Source organism: Brachionichthys hirsutus, chromosome 4, assembly GCF_040956055.1.
Source record: "Brachionichthys hirsutus isolate HB-005 chromosome 4, CSIRO-AGI_Bhir_v1, whole genome shotgun sequence".
NCBI classification, from domain to species: domain Eukaryota; kingdom Metazoa; phylum Chordata; class Actinopteri; order Lophiiformes; family Brachionichthyidae; genus Brachionichthys; species Brachionichthys hirsutus.
Genome location: NC_090900.1, coordinates 14701266 through 14723023, shown reverse-complemented (window position 1 = coordinate 14723023; position 21758 = coordinate 14701266). Strand labels below are relative to the sequence as shown.

The following is a 21758-nucleotide window of genomic DNA, read 5'->3' as shown; positions in this document are numbered from 1 at the left end:
CTTCTGAAAGCAAGCCTTGCTGGGCTTTGATGTCTGATGGGGATCGTTGTCCTCTTGAAATGTCCAAGCTTCATCTTCCTCAAAGAAGCTGAGACATGTTCTTCTAGGCCAGACGAGACTTCGCTGTTGGAGGGGGGGGGGGGGGTTCTTTCTTTAACCTCAGCTTCATTCTTCCTCCTCCAGACATGCAGCTGATCCAGAGGCCCCAGAAGTCCCGGTTTGGTTTCGTGGCTTCATGGAACGCCTTCCCAAAACCAAACTTCATGGAACGCCTTCCCAAATATTAGTATTATGATTTCAGTGTATTATAAAGACTGCAGCCTGACGGGTTGAAAACTTTCCACAAATGTTGGTCATGATAAGCCTGGTAAGTCTCTGTGTTTATCCACAGGTTTTAAGGCGTGGCTATGTGCAATGCAAATTGGGGTAATTAATTAAAAAGCACAACAGTCTAACCTTTTCAGTTGGTTTCCTCTCATGGTGACAGATCTGTTCTAACAGATCTGTTCGAGATAAAGTAAAGCCGGTGCAGAACATACGGACACTGTGGACGTTGCTGAGGGGGAAAAGCAGGAAAACGCAGGATCTGCACGTCACGGCGTCTGAGTGCTGATTTAATATCAATGAGTCAGAAAATATATTTAAAAAAAAAATACGAGCATCAACAATGTCTCTAATTTATTCTGTTTTAATCCCATTAATGTGAACTGAAAAGGTTCCAAGGAAATAATCCAGAACAATTCAACGGATATTAGAATAGAATAGAAAGCCTCTATTGTCATTGCATACAACATATATGAGTGCCGCTCCGTCTGGTGTTTAATAAAATTAGTAATACTGACTAAAAGTCATACAATTACATCTTCAGATGCAACAAAAACATTAAGCCAATACTTTTATCTCCCAATTTTCATGACTTGATGTAAAAATTATTGGACTTTGTCGCACAAACGGAACAAATTCGTCTGAATTTCTATTTGTGAGCATTTTCTCTTGATGGACTAAATCCATTCTCCCACAGTACATGTACAGTAAATACACAGTACATGTACAATAAATACACAGTACATGTACAATAAATACACAGTACATGTACAGTAAATACACAGTACATGTCCAGTGCAACCTCAGTTGTTTTTTCAACTTAACTTTATTGATAACGCCTCATTTCTTTCAGCCAATGAACTGCCGTGACGTCACCACTCATCTCTGTTGGGGTGATTACGTGTAGCTCACCTACTAGCAGCAGCAGCTAACTTGACAGAGATAGAACCCTTTAATTCATATTATTTACCGACACCAGAACAGCGATTCACCGGCCGAACGCACGTAAAAGTCGAGCCTGCAGTCACCGAGAGCCGGAAAACAAAGCGGACCGAAGTTAATATGGTAAGAGAGAGAGAGCCTGGTAGCTAACAAGCTAACAAGCTAGCGACCCGGTGATGCTCACCGCTGTGGCTTGAGGTTGGCTAGCTCTCTATAGAACAGCATAGGCCGATGGTTGCTGTTTGTTTGTTTGTTTGTTTGTTTGTTTGTTCGAGTGTAAGCCATCCGTGCAGTACTGGAATAGCAGACAAGCTGAGACATTGACAAACCCCAGCCTGGTTATGAAAACTAATTGATTTACGAACTGGAGGTCGAGCCTTGCCTTCCAACACAGTCATTCTGGTGTGTTACACACGCTCAGCAGAACTTCCTCAAGTACACGGAACGTGTACAGCCACGCTCAGCAGAACTTCCTCAAGTACACGGAACGTGTACAGCCACGCTCAGCAGAACTTCCTCAAGTACACGGAACGTGTACAGCCACGCTCAGCAGAACTTCCTCAAGTACACGGAACGTGTACAGCCACGCTCAGCAGAACTTCCTCAAGTACACGGAACGTGTACAGCCACGCTCAGCAGAACTTCCTCAAGTACACGGAACGTGTACAGCCACGCTCAGCAGAACTTCCTCAAGTACACGGAACGTGTACAGCCACGCTCAGCAGAACTTCCTCAAGTACACGGAACGTGTACAGCCACGCTCAGCAGAACTTCCTCAAGTACACGGAACGTGTACAGCCACGCTCAGCAGAACTTCCTCAAGTACACGGAACGTGTACAGCCACGCTCAGCAGAACTTCCTCAAGTACACGGAACGTGTACAGCCACGCTCAGCAGAACTTCCTCAAGTACACGGAACGTGTACAGCCACGCTCAGCAGAACTTCCTCAAGTACACAGAACATGTACAGCCACGCTCAGCAGAACTTCCTCAAGTACACAGAACATGTACAGCCACGCTCAGCAGAACTTCCTCAAGTACACGGAACGTGTACAGCCACGCTCAGCAGAACTTCCTCAAGTACACGGAACGTGTACAGCCACGCTCAGCAGAACTTCCTCAAGTACACGGAACGTGTACAGCCACGCTCAGCAGAACTTCCTCAAGTACATGGAACGTGTACAGCAGCCTATTCAATAACAGAGACCTGCCTTGGCGTCCGGAAGGTTGTCATCACTTTACAGTTAGAAGCAGGTTTTTTATGAAGCCCCCGTGACGTCACACTTTCCTGTTTCCGCACGGAACTGTTGTCTTCCAGTAAGACTCCCAAATCACAGCTAGAGTCTTTGCTTAAAGCGTTCGGGCGACGATCAGACGAAACACCCACATCTAGAATTGGCTAACGTATGTCTGTTTGTCATTGATCTGTTTCTATTGTTCTTAATTTTTGCTGTTTATTTATTTTTATAGATTCAGCAGAATGGATTCAACAGCGCAGGCCTTCGTTGAGGGCTGCCGCACAAGGACACGACTTCGTTTCAACCTTCAGAACAAGAAATCGTGGATTCCTGCAAATCTAAAGCGACACTGAAAGCACGGCCATGTTTGCCAAGTTGAAGAAGAAGATTGCTGAAGAGGCGGCCACAGCACCTCGCAGTGGCGTTCGGATACCGCGCACCGTCAGCAAGGAATCCATCGCGTCAGTGGGGGCCGACTCGGGGGATGACTTTGTGAGTATAACCTATAGGGGTGGAGGAAAAAAGATTGACTTGATGGTAAAATTAAATTGATTCTAAAAACTATGCATTTATAATGAGCATGCAACGTGAAGAGGTTTGTGGCAGCCGTTCGTGGAATTTCTCATTTAGTGAATTTGTTTACCCAAAGAATTTTAAGAAATCCTGCGAGCAAACAATCAATACATGCAGGCAGAGAAACAATCGATACGTGCAGGCAGAGACACAATCAATACATGCAGGCAGAGACACAATCAATACATGCAGGCAGAGACACAATCAATACATGCAGGCAGAGACACAATCAATACGTGCAGGCAGAGACACAATCGATACATGCAGGCAGAGACACAATCAATACATGCAGGCAGAGACACAATCAATACATGCAGGCAGAGAAACAATCAATACATGCAGGCAGAGACACAATCAATACATGCAGGCAGAGAAACAATCAATACATGCAGGCAGAGAAACAATCAATACATGCAGGCAGACAAACAATCAATACATGCAGGCAGAGAAACAATCAATACATGCAGGCAGAGACACAATCAATACATGCAGGCAGAGACACAATCAATACATGCAGGCAGAGACACAATCAATACATGCAGGCAGAGACACAATCAATACATGCAGGCAGAGACACAATCAATACATGCAGGCAGAGACACAATCAATACATGCAGGCAGAGAAACAATCAATACATGCAGGCAGAGACACAATCAATACATGCAGGCAGAGACACAATCAATACATGCAGGCAGAGAAACAATCGATACATGCAGGCAGAGACACAATCAATACGTGCAGGCAGAGACACAATCGATACGTGCAGGCAGAGAAACAATCAATACATGCAGGCAGAGACACAATCAATACGTGCAGGCAGAGAAACAATCAATACATGCAGGCAGAGACACAATCAATACATGCAGGCAGAGAAACAATCAATACATGCAGGCAGAGACACAATCGATACATGCAGGCAGAGACACAATCAATACATGCAGGCAGAGACACAATCGATACATGCAGGCAGAGACACAATCAATACATGCAGGCAGAGACACAATCAATACATGCAGGCAGAGACACAATCAATACATGCAGGCAGAGAAACAATCAATACATGCAGGCAGAGACACAATCGATACATGCAGGCAGAGACACAATCAATACATGCAGGCAGAGACACAATCAATACATGCAGGCAGAGACACAATCAATACATGCAGGCAGAGACACAATCAATACATGCAGGCAGAGACACAATCAATACATGCAGGCAGAGAAACAATCAATACATGCAGGCAGAGACACAATCGATACATGCAGGCAGAGACACAATCAATACATGCAGGCAGAGACACAATCAATACATGCAGGCAGAGACACAATCAATACATGCAGGCAGAGAAACAATCAATACATGCAGGCAGAGACACAATCAATACCTTTCGGTCTTGTTTCCATTGAAAGTCCTTCGTACATAAATCATCGACATTTAACAGTACAATTTTCGCAATACAAATAAAAATAAAACCAATATTAAATTACTCAATTTATGCAAAATAACATTAGAAAAAAAAATAAAAATAAAAAATAAAAAATCACACCACAGATGTAAAATGACAATGAATGACAATAAATTACCAACACACTTCATATGTGCAACGTAGGTGGACAAAAAAAGGGGTGCGGAATTGTTGAGAATTGTTTTACCTGGACGTTCCTTTTCATTACTGCCACTGCAGTAAAATGCAATAAACCGACCTTAAAAAAGACTTCAGGTTTTGATCTTTATATCCTATTCACCATCCTAGAACCAGGTGCTATCTGGAAGCTATCGGAATCCAGAGTCACACCTGAACACTCGGGGTGAAAGAGAAACCTTTGATGAATATTTGCTTTAGATTGGACACTGAGCACAATCAGAAAATCCTGTTTCCGTGTCTTCAGGGATCTGATGGGAGCAGCTCCAGGGACGATCTTCCCGCTCAGCTCCTCAGGAGAAATGTTCAAATCCGGAAGCTGGAGGCAAAGCTCTCAGGTGGGGTGTGTGGGCACAATGTGGAGCCGTTTCCATGACGCTCCGCTTCTGTATCAGTTCAAATAGTTTGCATTTACCTTTTCCCCTCACGCTCACAATACGAGGATGACCGAATGGTACGCGGAGCGTTGGCACGCGTTCCAGTGGGCGCCTGCGGCCGCGCCCCGCTGACGACCGGGACACAGACTCTTGGTTCAAATATATAAACAGTAGAACAGGACGAAATCTACTCCGTTCTCGTCAGTCGGCTTGGAAGCAGACATAAATATCATCATTAGGCCCGAGCGCCTATACTAGGCGTAAGGGGCTATTGCTTTTGCAACGCAGAAGACGACAAGTTGACGAGCGCAGCTCGTCAACTCTCGACAAAGTTGACGAGCGCAGCTCGTCAACCCTCGACAAAGTTGACGAGCGCAGCTCGTCAACCCTCGGCATCCAACACACTCACGCACACACACACCGACACTCAACAGCACACACACACACACACCGACACTCAACAACACACACGCACACACACAGACATCGACAAACACAGTTGACGAGCGCAGCGAGTCAACTGTGTTTGTAACTGTCTTCCGATGGTTGACGAGCGCAGCGAGTCAACCATCGGGCGACCAACACACCCACGCCCACACCCACGACACTCAACAGCACACACACACACACCGACACTAAACAACACAAATGCACACACACAGAGATCCACAAACACGAGTTGACGAGCGCAGCGAGTCAACTCGTGTTTGTAACTGTCTTCCGATGGTTGACGAGCGCAGCGAGTCAACCATCGGGCGACCAACACACCCACGCCCACACCCACGACACTCAACAGCACACACACACACACATCGACACTAAACAACACAGACACACGGACAGACACACACACACACAAACACGAGTTGACGAGCGAAGCTCGTCAACTCGTGTTTGTGTGCCCCCACAGACGCGTAGCCCTCGTCGAGACCATTCCGAAAATGTATTTTGTGTAGAAATCGCACACTCAGAAAAAAAGTTATATTGTTTTTGCAAAAATTCTTTATTCTTCTTTATTCTTTATTCTTTATTCTTTATTCTTTATTCTTTATTCTTTATTCTTTATTCTGCTGTTTAAACGGCAATTTGACCCCCTGAACGTGCTCGAAAACTCACCAAACTTTGAACCAAGCTCAGAACCGGCGAAAAATTAATTATTTTATGTGTTTTAAAATTGGGCATGAAAAAGTGGCGCGCTAGCGCCACCTACAAAAATCACAATGCATTGTGCCTATGGGGGGTCCGACGCCAACTTTGTCGGACAGCCACGAAATTCGGTACACACATGCGTCAAGTTAGGGCAAAAAAAAAAAAGTATTATGGCCACGCCCCCAGACACACAGGAAGGCGGCCATATTGGATATAATTTTAAAAACTGCAGAGTCAGCGTTTGCACACACACACACTCCAATCCAAACCAAATTTTAAACACTTATTGACCCTTCCTACCTGGACACTTTAAAAGGGACACTTTGACAATCAGCCTTACAGCGCCCCCTAGAGAACAATAACAAAAATTGAATGGGAATTAAAAAAATACTTTGCCAGAAATGATTGAAACTTACCAGAAAAGTCCCTCATGTGGTCCCGATCAAAAAACACAATCGTAACCTTGTTGTTGTTTTTACGGTGTTGCCGTGGCGATGGCAACCCCTCCTATGGTGAGGGGTCCGACGCCAACTTTGTCGGACAGCCACGAAATTCGGTACAGACATGCGTCATGTCAGGGCAAAAAAAAAATGTATTATGGCCACGCCCCCAGACACACAGGAAGGCGGCCATATTGGATTGAAACTCCTGATGGCAGATGGCCATATAATCCAAATAACGATTTGACTGAACTGTGAGCTACTCATGCAGCTCAAATCTAAACACTTGCGAAGCACTCAGGACAAAAGCGGCGTGCGTCGGCGGGTCAGCTCAACGGCCTGTCGGCCGGCGAGGGCCTACAACGCCGCTTGCGGCTTTAATTACATTTTGTTGTTGATATTTATAAAATCCTCCTCTCTGGAAAATGACTCTTTAATCTTCCATCTGACGCGTGGAAAGGGTTAAAGAACATTTTGTTGTGCAGATTTTTAACCTGTGCAGTTTCCTGAGATAATAAATTCATTGATAGTTTTAACGTCCATCATGTTCTCACTTTTGTTTTCTCCCTCTCCTTCTGTTCACCGTCTCTTTGTTGTCGTGTGACCTTTCCTCCTTGGTGCTTGTGTGTGGGTGTGGTCATGTGCTTGTGTACGTGCGTGTGTGTGTTGTTGACGCCCTATTCCATCTCCCCACTTCCCAACACTAGACTACGCTGAGCAGCTACGAATTATGCAGAAGACCAAGGACAAGCTTGAGATTGCGTTAGAAAAGCATCAGGATTGTAGGTACCTCGACTCTCCTCCCGCACCCTCCTCCTCTCCTCCACCTGTCCGTCCTCTGTCGTCGCTGTCAGCTCGTCTTCATCACTCTGGAGGAGATCACTTTTTATTCTTCTCTGGACTTGGTTCTTCTGGAGGAATGGGTTAATCTGGTTAATCTGGCCCCTTTGAAGGAATCTAATATTGTCAGTATTACGCTGGTTATATTTTTGTTATATGTTTCACTGACTTTTCCTCCAGGCCGGTGGGATCTGATTGAAGTCTTACATCCTGGTATTTCATGTCCAGACAACAGTACATAACGTACGACGTATTACAATGTTTTCTGAATAGAAAATAGGATGTGAGTTTTTAAGTACATAAGCAGTCCATCGAACACTTATTTCTGTGCCAAACCGAAAATGTTAAAACGAGCTCGAAATGAAATTGTGGATAATATTTGGAAGTAAGAAGTTAATCCAGTATTATGGAGAGAGTTAATACATCTTTATCGGTTGATTATTGACCGATGTTTATGGAATTTGACAGTCATGTCGGGTGGGGGTCTCTAGCTCACCACCAAATCTCATCCGGTTTCCCATTTACTTATAATGGAGGCTTTTTCAAAAAAAATCCTATCTTGTAAAATCTGCATTAAATTCACTCACCGCAGGCGCTTTCTGAGACCGGAGCGGCTCGCAGGCGCTTTCTGAAACCGGAGCGGAGCGGCTCGTAGGCGCTTTCTGAAACCGGAGCGGAGCGGCTCGTAGGCGCTTTCTGAAACCGGAGCGGCTCGTAGACGTAGTATTTTAACAGTACTTCGCTGTTTTCTTTGCTTCTGGGAGGAACACGCTTCTTGATGCAGCTCTCAGGTTGACGCTGCTTCTGCCTTCGCTATTTAACATTTGTATTATTTCTATATTTGCATAAGCTTGTCTCTGTGGGGCTTTCATCTTTCCCTCTCTTTCCTCTTCCCTCTCTCAGCATCCATAAAGAAGCTTCAGGAGCAGAACGATATTCACCAGGCCAGCCGAACCAAAATGGCCGAGGGGATGGATTTTGCACTGGAAAAGAAAGACCAGGTAAACGCGTCTCTCCAATAGCAAGATCCCGACTGGGATTATAAAATCATGTCTCTCAGTCTCTGTGTCCTTGATCTTCAGGAATGGATGGAGAAGATGGTGGTTGTGGAGAAGGTAAGTCTTTCACTCCGTCTGTGGTTGTGTCCAATATAGACGTCCCCTCAGTCTGACCTGCTTGTCATCGCCAGTGCAGAGAAGACGAGGCCATTTATCATTTTTAATAAAAAAAAAAAAAAAGGAAAGAAAGTGAATTTAGTGACTTTTTCTTCTTTGTCATTATCATTGCGTCCGTTAGTCTTCTCTTCTTCATCTTGTTACAAGACGGAACACAATCACCATAGAGAACCCACCTCAGCCCCGACCACGTCTGCAGCTGGACCTCTGTCCCCTTTTTCATTTCAGTACCAACGAAGGGTTTAGTACACGCCCTGTTTTGTTTCAATTGTACTTCGTAGGCATTTTTATTTGTAAGTTGTTCTTGGTCATAATCATCGCCTCCACATCTGCCAGTTTTAGCTCGCAATGGTTCTTAAACTCCTCCCCTTTCACTACATCGCAAAGATGGTGACCGTTGAGGGTGAAACCTGTGGATCGTTCCACACGAGTACCGTCAGAGTACTCGTAGCGTTACTGCGCCGACGCACTGAAACTGTCCGGGTTAAATTTGATCAGCCTACAGCGATTGACCTTTCCCCCCTCCCCTTTGCTCAGGAGAAGGCGGCGCTGTCGGTCCGGCTGGACGAGATGATGGAACAAAGCTTTACACTCTTCCAGAAGCGGGACGACCTGGACGAGCTGGAGGGCTTCCAGCAGCAGGAGCTGGCTAAACTCAAACACATGGTACATGCAAGGGGGGGGGGGGGGCTGGGGGGGCTGGGGGGGGGCTGGGGGCGCTGGCTTCCTGGCTTCCTAACGGGGATGCAGGCGATGAGCCGTCTCGTCCGCCTGGCTCTTTAGTCTTCATCTCTACATCTTTGCTCTCGCTCTTCTTCTACGTACTCTAAGCTACAGATGCCACGCATGCGCAGTATTCAACGCTTTCAGGATAGGCTATTTGATTTTGATTTTGTCTCCTCAACATGAATGCGAGCTCGTAATCTTCCGTCAAACTGTGACTTTTAATATTTAGATGTTTCTAGACGCTTCCTGTTTGTCTGAGCTAAAGTCAACGCCTGCGGCCCGGCGGCTTCCTGGACTTCCTCTCTTAGTTAATTATCTCAGTTAGCTGCATTCATATTAGTGTTGAACCTTTTTAACTCATTCAGTGCCAGAATGTTTTGCTCATTTTGCCCTATATTTCAAGACCCACGGAATATTCTGTACTCTGACTTTACAAACACCGAACGCACCAAATGAAAGTTCCGAGTCTCTTCTTTCATTAGAAAAAAAACCTGGGTTACTACCATTTTTTGTTCCGGAGTGATTGGCCGTTGAAGAGAGGCAGAATTCAACTTCAAACATAATTGACGTCTTTACACATCAATTGGCAGGATAAAAGTCAAACACGGTGAATGCACAAAGACGTGAGACGCCGTTTGACTGACCTCAGTCCGTAGCAGCACTTTCTGTAGTATCTTCTCGGATTATGACCTACCGGTATTTCCCTTTTGTACTCCATCAGTTGCTAAAGAAGGAAGAACAGATGAGCCTGCGAGGGCAAGAGCTCCAGCAGAAGGAGGCCGATGTTCAGTCGGCGAAGAGACGGTTGTCTGAGATGTGGGGGGAACTTCAGGCCCTGGCAAAGCTTCACGAGGACAGCTGCAGACTCAATTCTGAGCTGGAACTCGAACGGTAAAGAGGCCCAGAGCAGGCAGTGCAGGGAGCGGTTGATGTGATCAAAGGGATGATCCGGTAATAAAATGGTGAACAACTTCCACTTGGAAGGAAGTTCTAGTATTTTTCCCGATAAGTCATCCAAACTTTTTTTTTGTTCTTCTAGGTAAGTTGAGATCCAGTTTTCTGATCTAAAAATCCTGAAGCACCCTGCTCTGTGCTGGATGAACGCCCCCCCCCCCCCCTCCCCCCCTATCCTCGGCGATAAACGACAGAGACTGACGCTCGTTTGTTGCACTTGTGCAGAGAGGAGCTGCTGCTGCTCAGAGAGGAGGCGGATGAGAAGATCAATGAGCTGGAGGGACAGCGACTCGAGATGCAGTCGCTCGTGCAGCAGCTCTCTGAAGACTTACGCAAGGTCAGGCCTGAATGCAAACTGGACCCGGAGGCAAAGTAAAGGCAATTGTCCTTAGCTCAGGCTTGTGTGTGCTCCCCCCCCCAGTCGCAGAGTATAGTGTCCACGTCAGAGAGGTCCCTGCAGGAATTACTGATTGAGCACGATGCCTTGAAGTTGCAACGGCAAAAGGTGAACACAAAATCACGCTCTGCCTTTTCTGTGTGTTTCACAGTGTTGCATCCAGAAGAGTTTTCGTGCTCGTTTGTTTCGTGGAAGACGTGAAATTAGTCATAATCCAGTGTACAAAACAGAGTAGCCATTGTTTAATCTGGATTGTGTGCAACTGAACGTGTCAAATGTCCTTTTAGGGTGAGGATGTGTTTAAATCAGGGAAATCCTGGACGTTTAAGGACGATCACAACACCGAACAATGTGTTTATGTGTTTATCGCCAGGCTGCGCTAACAGTTGAGGACAGGGAGCGCTTGATAACGGATCTTCGGAAGAAAGCGGTGTCCCTGGAGAGACGGCTGCAGGGGGACCTGAGCCAGGACGAGCATCTGCAGGAGCTGCTCCAGGAGGTGAAGCGGGTCCCAAGCAGGCCTGACGTTACGTCTAAAATGTGCCTGATTTGAAGTAGAGGAATAGAAGACATGTAGCACAGCTAGAGTTGGAGGATATTCCTGATTTTGTGATCTAGAAGTCTATGTGGTGCAGATCCAGATGATGATACTGAAGTGGAATGTGTGTCTGGAGGAGATGACCGTTTGTTGAGGTTTTTCATTTCAGAAATCTATTGAAACGATTGTGATTTATTTCCAGATTTCTGGGATCCTGAGACTCGTAGGGAATATCGACGATCAGCCATCCTCTGACCTTCTATCTGTTTTTACTGAGCAATCTGTGGTCATTGACACATTGTGCATTAAAACAGGGGTCACCTCATTATAGATATGACCTGTGCTTATTCGCTGCAATGATATTCAGACGTCCTATTGAAGACCTGGAAGACAAACCACCTGCTTAATAGTAGTTACTGTTTTTGCAGAAGTCCGTCCTCGAGGAGTGTCTAGAAGAGTCCAGAGCAGAGCTGCATGCTGTTAGGACTAACCATGTGGACACGGCCAACGCTCTGGAGGCACAGGTGACCCTGACATCCGCTCAGGTCCCGACATCTGTCGTCTGAACAGTTTCTGCGCTTGATAACTCCTGATTGATTTATCCAGTGTCCTATATTAGCACAACAAACAAACAATCATCAAACAACATTCTTTAGGTTGAATAGAAATCGGTCCTTTGTCTTTTGTGATGGGTGTAAATGATTGTCCCCAGAATGCCCCTCCTGCCCTCAGGTATCCAGAATGAACAGCAGCATTACTGAGCTGCAGACGCTTCTGCGGCATAAAGAGGACTCTTCCAGAGCCTACAGAGCGAGAACAGACGCACAAGTAAGTCAGAGCGCTGACCTCTGACCTTCCGACTGGCAGTGGCTCGACCACCGAGACGCTGCAGCAGAGACGGCCCCGTCTTCGCTTCAATGGGACGTAATGAAGCTTCCTGCTGACCCTGACTCGCCGTGTACCATTTCCTGTCTTAGATAGCTAATCTGGAGCAGCAGCTCCTTGACGGCGGTGAGAAACTGAAGAGGGCGGCGCTGCAGGTTACAGAGAAGCAGCAGCACCTGGTGAAACTGGTGAGAGCTGCACCTGCGAGGGCACACAGTGGCTCGATGGGCCTCCGTCTGACGTGCGTGTTTCCTTCAGCAAGGTGAATGGACTGCAGAGAAGGCGTGTCTGGATCAGAAGGCGTGCTTGCTGGAGCAGCAGAAGCCGGGAGACGATTGGCCGGCTGGAGGAAAGCGGCGCCGCTCTGCAGGCCAAAGTGGTATCTTTCAGTTTCAAGCTTTTACATTCAACTCGCAATTATCTGTAGTGTTTGCAATCCGTATGATGATGCAGCAGTCCTGAGCAACGAGGGGGGGCGGGGAGGGGGGGCATCTTTAAATATATTGGGGTGACGTTTGCTCTCTCTTCTCTTCTAGGCTGATCTGCACACGCAGATTGGTGAAGTGAACGCTGTTCTAAAGCAGCGGACAGACGAGGAGCAGCAGTGCAGGGTAACAGCATAACAGCTGTTGTCTTTAACTCTTTCAGTGCCAGACATTTGCAGCGCAGCCATATGCTGCACATCGAACCACACGCATGAAAGATTAAGGTCACGTCTTTCGCCAGGAAAAGAAAGTGTGTTCCTACCATTTTACGTTCCGGAGTTATTGGCTGTTTGAAGAGAGGCAGATTTCAATGTCTGGGCTATGAAAGCATCTTTAGACGTCAATGGCACTCAAAGAGTTAAGCACAGATGAAAATTTGACTCATGTTTGAACTCGTATTATTCAGCGTATTTATGTAAATGTAATTGTAGTATTACTCTGCTCTGTTCCCCCAGGAGGCGCTCAACAGCCGGCAGGCAGAGAGCGTGGAACTGGCCAAAGCGCTAGAAGAAGTCGGACAACAAAAAGACGAGCTGCAAACGCAGGTTTGTGAGAGAACGCGCATCAATTACCATAAAGTTTAAAGTCTTCCTCCCGGTTCTTCATCGTCACACCCCCAGTCATTCATCGGACAGCGAAATAGAACTTCAGAGCGTCATCCTGTGATTTCCTGATTCTCAGGTGGGACGGCTGACCGGATCGTTCCAGGAGTCGCAGCGAGAACTTTCCACAGTCTCACAGAAACTAGCGCTGAGAGAGGAAAGCATTCAGACCCTCCAGAGTGGTAAGCCTGTGTGTGCGCGCACACACGCACGCACACGCGCACACACACGCACGCGCACAAACACGCACGCACACATACACATTTTGAATTCGTTAGCACATTGCCACTGGACTTGTGAGGCCAAAAGTGACAGAATGGGATTTTGTTTGGGTTGTTGCTGGGCAACAACAGAAGTGTACCCATGATGAAAATCACAGACGTCTCTCATCTTTTTAAGTGGGATAACTTGCCCAATTGGTGGTTGCCAAACAGCTTCCTGCCCCCCCGTACCTGGTAAATCTAAACCTTTCGTGTGTGTGTGTGTGTGTCTTGCAGCGGCGCAGTGTCGTCAGGCATCACAGGCCCAGCTGCAGCAGGACGTTGAGCGTTATCAGGCCCAGGCCGAGCAGACGGAGCGAGACAAAGAGTCCCATCTGATCCGGCTGAGAGAACAGCTGCTCAGCCAGACGCAGCAGCTGGAGAGCTGCCAGGCGCGGGTTGGCACCTTCCTTACATTAATACCAACGTTCCACCTTAGTTCCTGTAAGGCAAATCGCTGCAGAGGGCTGAATAGTCGGTCCCTGCTGGGACAGGAGAAGGCTCGGAGTAGAGAGAAGGTGGAGGCGATGGCTCCTCCCAGACGCAAAGCGACTAGAGGTGGATGCTCCTTGCAGGTGACTGGAAGCGAAGCCGTGGTTTCCAACGGTCGCAGGGATTTCTCATGGAGGCGGGAATGCAGCACGGTCACATGGCAGAGGGAGCCGCTCCTGCGTTCCCTTGCTTGGGCAGTAGGATCTTCTTATCGGGCTTCTAGAGATGCACCTAGGGCTCGCTCGGTTTCTTTTTTTTGCTCGCCCTGGACCGTGCAGCCCATCCTTTGGCCTGATTTCGTTGTAATCACATTTCCTGTCTTATAATCGGAATCTTTTCTACGGTAGCTTGACTAAAGGGCTACATTTCTGTTCGCTATGATTTGATATGTGTTTCTTAGATATCCTATCTGGAAGTGGAGGTGGAGACCCTCACAGAACAGCTTCACGGCCCTGAGGTGTGCGAGGAGGATCGGAATGGCAGCGTGACGGTGGACGATCTGGGTCACGTCCAGAAGGTCAACCGAGAGCTGGAGCAGCAGCTCAGTGACAAGAACAGGGTTAGCTGCTCTTATACTCCCCGTCTATCGGCACCCCGGCTGCTGCTCTTCAGATTGGCAGGTGTACAACTCGTAAAATACATTCATGCTGGTTTCCAGACCATCAAGCAACTGCAGCAGAGACTGGCGGAACTGAAGAGGACCCTGCAGAAGGAACTGGTGAGAGACAACATTGTCCTGGACTTGCTGGTCTCCTCAGACGCTGAAACCTTTCTGTCTTAGAGCTACGATAAACGGTATTAGACACAGAGGTGGCCACATCTGAGCCAAAGCAGATTTTGTGTTTTTATGTTGGTCTCCTATTGGAGGGTCGACTTGGGTTATGGCTTTCCTGCTACTAGCCAAAAGTATCTTTAAAAAGTGTTTACCTCTGTGTAGGACTGCTTCAGGTATTTTTCCCAGGTACTGAGTCGTTTATCTCCCCTCCCATTGGTGTATGCGCCCCAGCGACCCACGACTTTGTGACCCCGTTTGCGATGCTGTTATTTTAGGTATATTAAAGAATCTCACCACATTCGTCCCGTCTCACATCCATCCAGAGCCCCCCCCCCCCCATACATTTGTGTTCCTGACTCTTTCTTCCATATTTGTTTGTCGAGTCATTTTTAGAAGCTCGTATACTTCCATATATTCTTGATCAGCGTCGTCTTATCTTTTTTCTTGTATGCGTCACAAACGACAAATCAAATTAGTTGACTTTCTTGTTTTGTTTTGTTTTGTTTTTGTTTTGTCCCTGGCTTGTAGGAATCTATAGCGGTCGTGCTTTTTCAATCCAAATGTGTCCGAAACGTTCCGTTTGAATTGGCTGAAGAGGAAAACGTGACACCTTTCTAACCCACTGTTTAAATCTTCCATCCGACCGAGCCCGTTTCTCCCATTGTAATTTCACAGGTTACGGAACATGAAGCTTTCAGCCTCTCCTCTCTGTTCATTGAAAACACACTCTTCTAGATTCTACCACGTTGTAAAGGGGTTAACGTAAATGTGTCCCTGCAGAAGATCAAGTCGGAGCCAGAAGCTGAAGGGAAGGAGAAGTTTCCAGAAAACCGAGCTGAGAGACAAGAGAAGCTTTGCCCAGACATGCCAACAGCCTCCCCCCCGAGCCCCCAACCCTCAAGCACCACAGTGACCAACACGTCGGACCTCAACGACTCACGAGAGATCAACTTTGAGTATCTCAAACACGTTGTGCTCAAGTTCATGTCATCCAGAGAGGCGGAGGTAAGTCTTCAAAGTCCATTTCTAAAAAACACCAAAGTAGGTGAACAGAAATGATGTTTTCGACAGTCCTGTTGGGATCAGCTATGATTCCACTGCGCCGTACCGGCCTGGCTCAGCCCGACTCGTCGTGTTCCGTTGCAGCAGGTTAGCTGGATGTAGCACGAATCAGTGTCCAATGTAGCAGCAGCAATACAGCTGGGGTCACTACAGTGGTTTCGCTGTTTGGCAGCTATTGATTAAGCAGCACACTCCATGTCTGCTGGCTATTACTGTCTAATTTGACCTTGTAGTACCTTGACTTGAAACAGCAGCAGGGCAGTTGCTAAAAAGGATCAGGTAAGAGGACCTTTAAATGGAAATGCTGTGCAGAGGAAACGGGCCCAGTCTCCGTTTGCTCCTCTTCCTCCTCAGGCCTACCAGCTGATACGAGCTGTGTCTGTGTTGCTGAACTTCACTGATGACGAGGAAGACATGTTGAAGCAAACTCTGGAGTACAAGGTCGGTGTTTTCGGTTGGGTTCTCTACATTCACAGAGCGACCACGTCTGTCTCTGACCTGCATATCGTATGTAGGTGTAGTTCCTTTGATGCCTGCTGAACATACCGTAATAATGATAATTCACATTTTGTGCATATTTAGCTGTGGTAATACATGAGGAAGTCTGGACTAGCAGAGAAGTACTTCGGAGTAGTTCAGGACATGTATGACAGCGGCGAAGTGTGCAGTGGGAGTAACAGGGGAGTTTAGTGTATAACAATATAAACTATTACAAGTATCTTGATTTTTTTCGCAAGTCCTAAATCCGATCGAGATTCTATTCCGATCGAGAGGGGTGCTTTACACCGATTGATGATCCGATCAGGGCGCATGGAAACACTTATTCCGATGTTTCGGTGCAAGCCGTCCCGTCTGACTTCGGCTAAACGCGCTGCTGCTCTTCCCGGAAGCTCGTTGAAGCAGGTCTGGTCAATATCTGAGACAAACACGTTGCCGGAGACATTGAAGGAGGAGAGTAACAGCGCAAACGGGGAAAACGCGCGAAATAACGCTGACGTTTCAAGCAGAAAAGGGCGGAGCCATGTTTTGTTCACACCGGAAGTCGCTACGGCTTCTTCTACTATTTCCGGTATATTAGCTAAATAGCGCATGTCAAAATAATTTATTCCGATCGAAAGTGTGATGCGTGAACACCCAAGTCCTAATCGGATCAATATTTTTAGGGTCCAGGAACACAGTGCATCCGATCACAATATTAACCCGATGATCTGTGTCTTTCTCTCGCATGCCAATAAAGGTGCTGCTGGCCGAAGCTAGTTGATTGCTGTTTGCTGTATATTTGATGGTTAGCCAACCGGTGACTGACATGTTCTGTGTTCTAGATGTCCTGGTTTGGATCCAAGCCTTCTCCAAAGGGAATCCTCCGGCCCTCGGTCTCAGGCGCCTCGACCTACTGGAGCTGATGATCGCTCAGCGCTGGGACTCGTACCGCTGGGACCCGTACCGCTGAGCAGGACTCGTGCCGCTGGGACTCGTGCCGCTGAGCGGGACTCGTACCGCTGGGACTCGGGCTTTAAACTTCAGTTTTCTCTGGTTCTGGGTGGAGGCCGCTGCCTTCTGCTCTGTGGGGCACTAATTGTCTGCTGAGGAGCTTTAGTTGCTGATTTTAAAGTGGATTATTCCCTCGACAGTTGAGGCAGATGCATTCCGACGTGGCTTAGGGTGAACACGCAGCGGCAGTCACGTTGATTATTCTCTCACGCGTGACGCAGATGTCTGATATTTTCTCGTCCATGGAAACGGCATAAAGTGAGTAGATGATGTATAAATCAGAAAGACGTAACAGACTGCAGTAACTCTCTACCCACATTTAAGCTACTACTCACACGTTTGCGTTTACAGCCTAACCGTTTCTCTTGTTACTTGGTTTGTTTGTAATCTTTTACTTTTACACAGGGATTTTTACAGAATATTTTATTGGTGTTCGGATCCTGAAGCTGATTTTGGTTGATGTCTAAATTTGAATCCACTTTTCTGAGTTTGAAATTTAGCATCATCAATGTTCTTTACTAATATACCACTAAAAGCTTTCTTTATTGTTCATCATGTCGTTCAAAGAAATGTGTATTATGTGTTTTTTCCGAGGAAGACAATCTGGTGTCACCCTAAAAGCCTTCCTTCAGAAATGAGAGTACTGACATTTTCCCATCGGTAATCATCTGCATTTTTGCCATGTAGCTTCTACTTTGTATTATTTATATTTTAAATTCATCATATTTTTCCACTGTCATTGAACTCAACATTCATAGATGGTCTGAACTAGACCCCGAAAGACACTGGCCAAAGCATCATTATAGTATCTACAGAGTAAAGAGATAATAACCAGATGTGAGCCAATACATTTCCTGTGTACAAGTATACACATGACATTTTTGATATGGATCTTTGAGATACCAGGATCACCACTTTCTGACGGGCAAACTGTAATGATGACGCTGCACTATTTTTGAAAACGTGCAACGACTTTGGGATTTCTGTACTTTGTGTTCTGCTTCGACTGGCAGCCCCCCCCCCCCCCCCCCCCCCCCCCCGGCTCACTTCTTGGCGAGACACTGGCCTAAACGTTTCTGCACCTGGGTTGGCGGGTCCGTCTGTCCCCCGCCTGCGTGAGGACGTGAGTGAATGCTCTGTGAGAGGACTGGAGCCTCCAGCCGCCTCCTTTGCTTCTGTAAATTGAAATACATTCCACAAGACTATTTATATACACAAATACGTACATACTGTATACATCGAGCAATTTATAGATCAGTGTTTTGTGTGACTGGTGCGCAGTATTTATCACATGAGACCAAAACCCAAATGTTTCTGCCTCGACTTTCCCCGCTGTCCATCGCTATGCCAGTTTTATGAAGTCGTGGAGGAGCCCAGGGAACCTTGCATGCCTGCTGTTCAACTGTTGGACCCCCAAAGCAGTCGAGATATTCTTTAACAATGCCCTTCTTCTCTAAATGAATGTAGGAGCAGAAAGCATCAATCTGCATAAGACCCAGAAAAGGAAGCTGAATATTAGGTCTGATTGTGACATTTGAAGATTGTTGTATCCTGTGATGCAGGAGTGGAGAGCCATCGCCCTGTGGTACGACTGACGCGCGTTCCCATGAATGAAACAATGAATGCACTTTTTAACGTGATTGATTCTGTTGCTATTACTGACACAAAACTCTACAATCACTACAGAACAGTTGTCTTTATCCTTTGATGATTTACACAAATTATTAATAAAACATTCAAGACATTTTAATTGATCTTTCCGTTGTTCATCTGATTTAGGCTGCATCTGCTGCGCTTGTTTTTTTTTATTTTTTTTTTTTTTTACACGAACAAAATACTATTCAGTGCGTTTGTACTGGTAAGCAGTACAAACGCACTGAATAGATCTTATACAAAACATTAGCATTTTCCGAGGTCAGCATAGAAGGAAATCTAACAGTGAGTAATCGCCAAAATGTTCAAAAGGAAGGAAATAATTAGCAGAAAAATACAAAAATAAACACAAGAAGGACAGTAAAAATAAAATATACAGGAAAATATAACATAAAATTACAAGCAAGGAGTATGGGAAAGGTTAAATTCTGATATAAATGTGTTCAATTTTTTTGCCTGGGGATTGTTTATTTGTTTTAGTATCTTCTGTAACAGCCTTAAACAAACGAAGAAGAGAATCACCGGAAGCTACTTCTTTCTGAACACGCCCCGCCCCGCCCCGCCCCACAAGTGTCGCTGTTCGCTTGTTGTCAGAATGAAACCTAAACCAACGAAGAAGAGAAGCACCGGAAGCTGCGTCTCTCTGAACACGCGGTACGTCCGGCCTTTCCAGCAGCGCAGCCACAGGGAACATGGTGAGCGGCTGAATCTCCGCGTTGCTTTTTGCGTGTTTTCGCCTTGTTTACTTCCGGACACCGTGGAGCGTGTTCTGCGTGATTTCTCCGCGTTCACTGTGGCCGCCCGTGTTCGTGCCGGTCGGTCGTTCGCTACCAGAAAGGAGTAAATTGTTGCAGCGCGGTAGCGTTACTCGTCGGTAGCCGCTGCTAGCCGCATGCTAACGAGGACGTCGAACTCTGGCATATGAGCTGATCGTAATGGCGGCAGCTTTCTTTATGATTGGTGCGTGTTCCTAACTGTTATAATGTTGGCTTGATAATGTGGATTACGTGAAGTACCGTGATGCATCGGGGCGGCTGTGGGGGGGTGGCGCTCCACCAGGCCGAGGCCGGGCCTTCAGCCCGACGTGGCTGCTAATAATCGCCGGTTCACTTGTGACGCAGGCCAAGATCAAAGCAAGAGATCTGAGGGGCAAGAAGAAGGAGGATCTTCTGAAGCAGCTGGACGACCTGAAGAACGAGCTGTCCCAGCTCCGCGTGGCCAAAGTGACCGGGGGGGCCGCGTCCAAGCTCTCCAAGATGTAGGTGCTGGGGGGGCGGGGGGGGGGGAGCTCCCCTTTACTTCAGAATCGGTTTATTATCAATGAAGGTTCGGACCAGGAATGTGTCTCTGAAGTCGAGCTACGCGCAACAGATTATAACGACCAAACGCAGAAGCACAAAGTACCGAACGCTGATTTTAATCCTTCGTTGCAGCCGCGTCGTTCGTAAATCCATCGCCCGAGTCCTGACGGTGATCAACCAGACGCAGAAGGAGAACCTGAGGAAGTTCTACAAGGTGAGAGCGGCGTTGTGCCTCGGGCGCCGGCGTAGCCGTTCAAGCGTTTGCTCTCTGGGGCTCGTCCGTGATGATGCCTGTTGAGCTGATGTTGTGCTGATGCATTCACACCTGCTTACCAAAATACTGAGACGTGACCAGGATCAGGCGGCTTGAACGGTTCACCGGTTGGTGCTCTTTCTAGAATCGCTCGCTCTGAGTGACGGCCTGCTGGGAGTTCCCTGCTGCATCAGACAGACTGTGGTGTGTAAGATTCACGTGGATGCTCCCTCCACAGATTACTCCACAGATACAGCAATAAAACCAACGCGCTTTTTAGAGTGTTGGGACGTGGATCACGGATCGTGTGTTAGTCCTTGTGACGGAGGGAAGCACAAAGCTCCGAGGCTGCTTTATTCTCGCTCATTGGTTTCAATATTTAGATGCAAATGCTTGGAAATATTTTGTCCGTATTTAAGAACGGCAGCGGCAGCATGGTGAGAGTGTTTGACCTTTAAACCCGGTGGCTCGGCCTGCCTGCGGTCTGTTCGCTTCCGTTTGTGTGGTTCGTGTTCGGTTTACGTCCCAAAGTCGACTTACAAAACTGGGATTGTTAGTTTCTGTCCATCATTTATCATTTAGTCGCATGTTGGCGCTAAACGAGCCGCTTCCTGTTCTTATTTTATATTCCTGCTTCCACCGACGCTGACGGTGAACCGGTTTGATTTCAGGGTAAGAAATACAAGCCTCTGGACCTGAGACCCAAGAAGACCAGAGCGCTGCGGCGCCGGCTCAACAAGCATGAGGAGAGTCTGCGCAGCAAGAAGCAGCAGAGGAAGGACCTCCTCTACTCCATGCGCAAGTTTGCAGTCAAAGCGTAGAAGCTTCTTATTGTGGCAAAATAAAATCTGTTAAAGAGCAGAATTGGTTTGTTTGTTCCTCCGCGTCCGTCGCGTGCGAATCTCAACGTGATTATTGTGTCGAGGCTGTTTGGGCTCAGATGTCTGAAGGGTGACCGACTGAAGCTTTCGCTAACGTGGCGTTCGTCTCGCCTGCTGAGCGGTGGAATGAGGAGCTCCATAAGCCGAGCTTTGTGTTTGATAAACGGCTGCTCGGTGTTGGGAACAGTCGAGCTGCTTGAATCCATTCTGAGATCTCCAAGCGTGATATTTGCTTTTAGGTGAGTAACGTCAAAGAGAGATGGAGGATGTTGGAGAATGGAAGAGACGTGGAGGAAAAGTC

General features: G+C 47.0%; 2 protein-coding genes across 2 annotated transcripts; both read left to right on the top strand.

Moving 5' to 3' along the window:
• The first annotated feature begins 2867 nt into the window (after positions 1–2867).
• On the top strand, positions 2868–17324 carry LOC137893077 (golgin subfamily A member 1-like). Its single transcript, XM_068738508.1, is given in 24 exon segments — positions 2868–2996; positions 4969–5059; positions 7395–7469; positions 8431–8528; positions 8610–8642; positions 9240–9368; positions 10150–10319; positions 10608–10719; positions 10804–10887; positions 11153–11278; positions 11746–11841; positions 12050–12145; positions 12295–12390; positions 12461–12523; positions 12525–12581; positions 12739–12813; positions 13143–13232; positions 13369–13471; positions 13787–13947; positions 14442–14600; positions 14700–14759; positions 15597–15821; positions 16233–16319; positions 17201–17324. Coding segments are annotated over 24 exon segments (2496 nt in total). The 3' UTR covers positions 17282–17324.
• Positions 17325–19613: 2289 nt separating this feature from the next.
• On the top strand, positions 19614–21440 carry rpl35 (ribosomal protein L35). Its single transcript, XM_068738438.1, has 4 exons — positions 19614–19717; positions 20144–20280; positions 20456–20537; positions 21248–21440. The coding sequence occupies exons 1-4, from the start codon at positions 19715–19717 to the stop codon at positions 21395–21397; spliced, it is 372 nt and encodes a 123-aa protein (XP_068594539.1). The 5' UTR covers positions 19614–19714; the 3' UTR covers positions 21398–21440.
• The last annotated feature ends 318 nt before the right edge of the window (positions 21441–21758 follow it).

Excerpts from the sequence above, each read along its gene's own strand:
- rpl35 (XM_068738438.1), top strand. Across the intron at positions 20,281-20,455 it reads GCGTCCAAGCTCTCCAAGAT|CCGCGTCGTTCGTAAATCCA; the intron begins GTAGGTGCTGGG and ends CCTTCGTTGCAG. Across the intron at positions 20,538-21,247 it reads ACCTGAGGAAGTTCTACAAG|GGTAAGAAATACAAGCCTCT; the intron begins GTGAGAGCGGCG and ends GTTTGATTTCAG.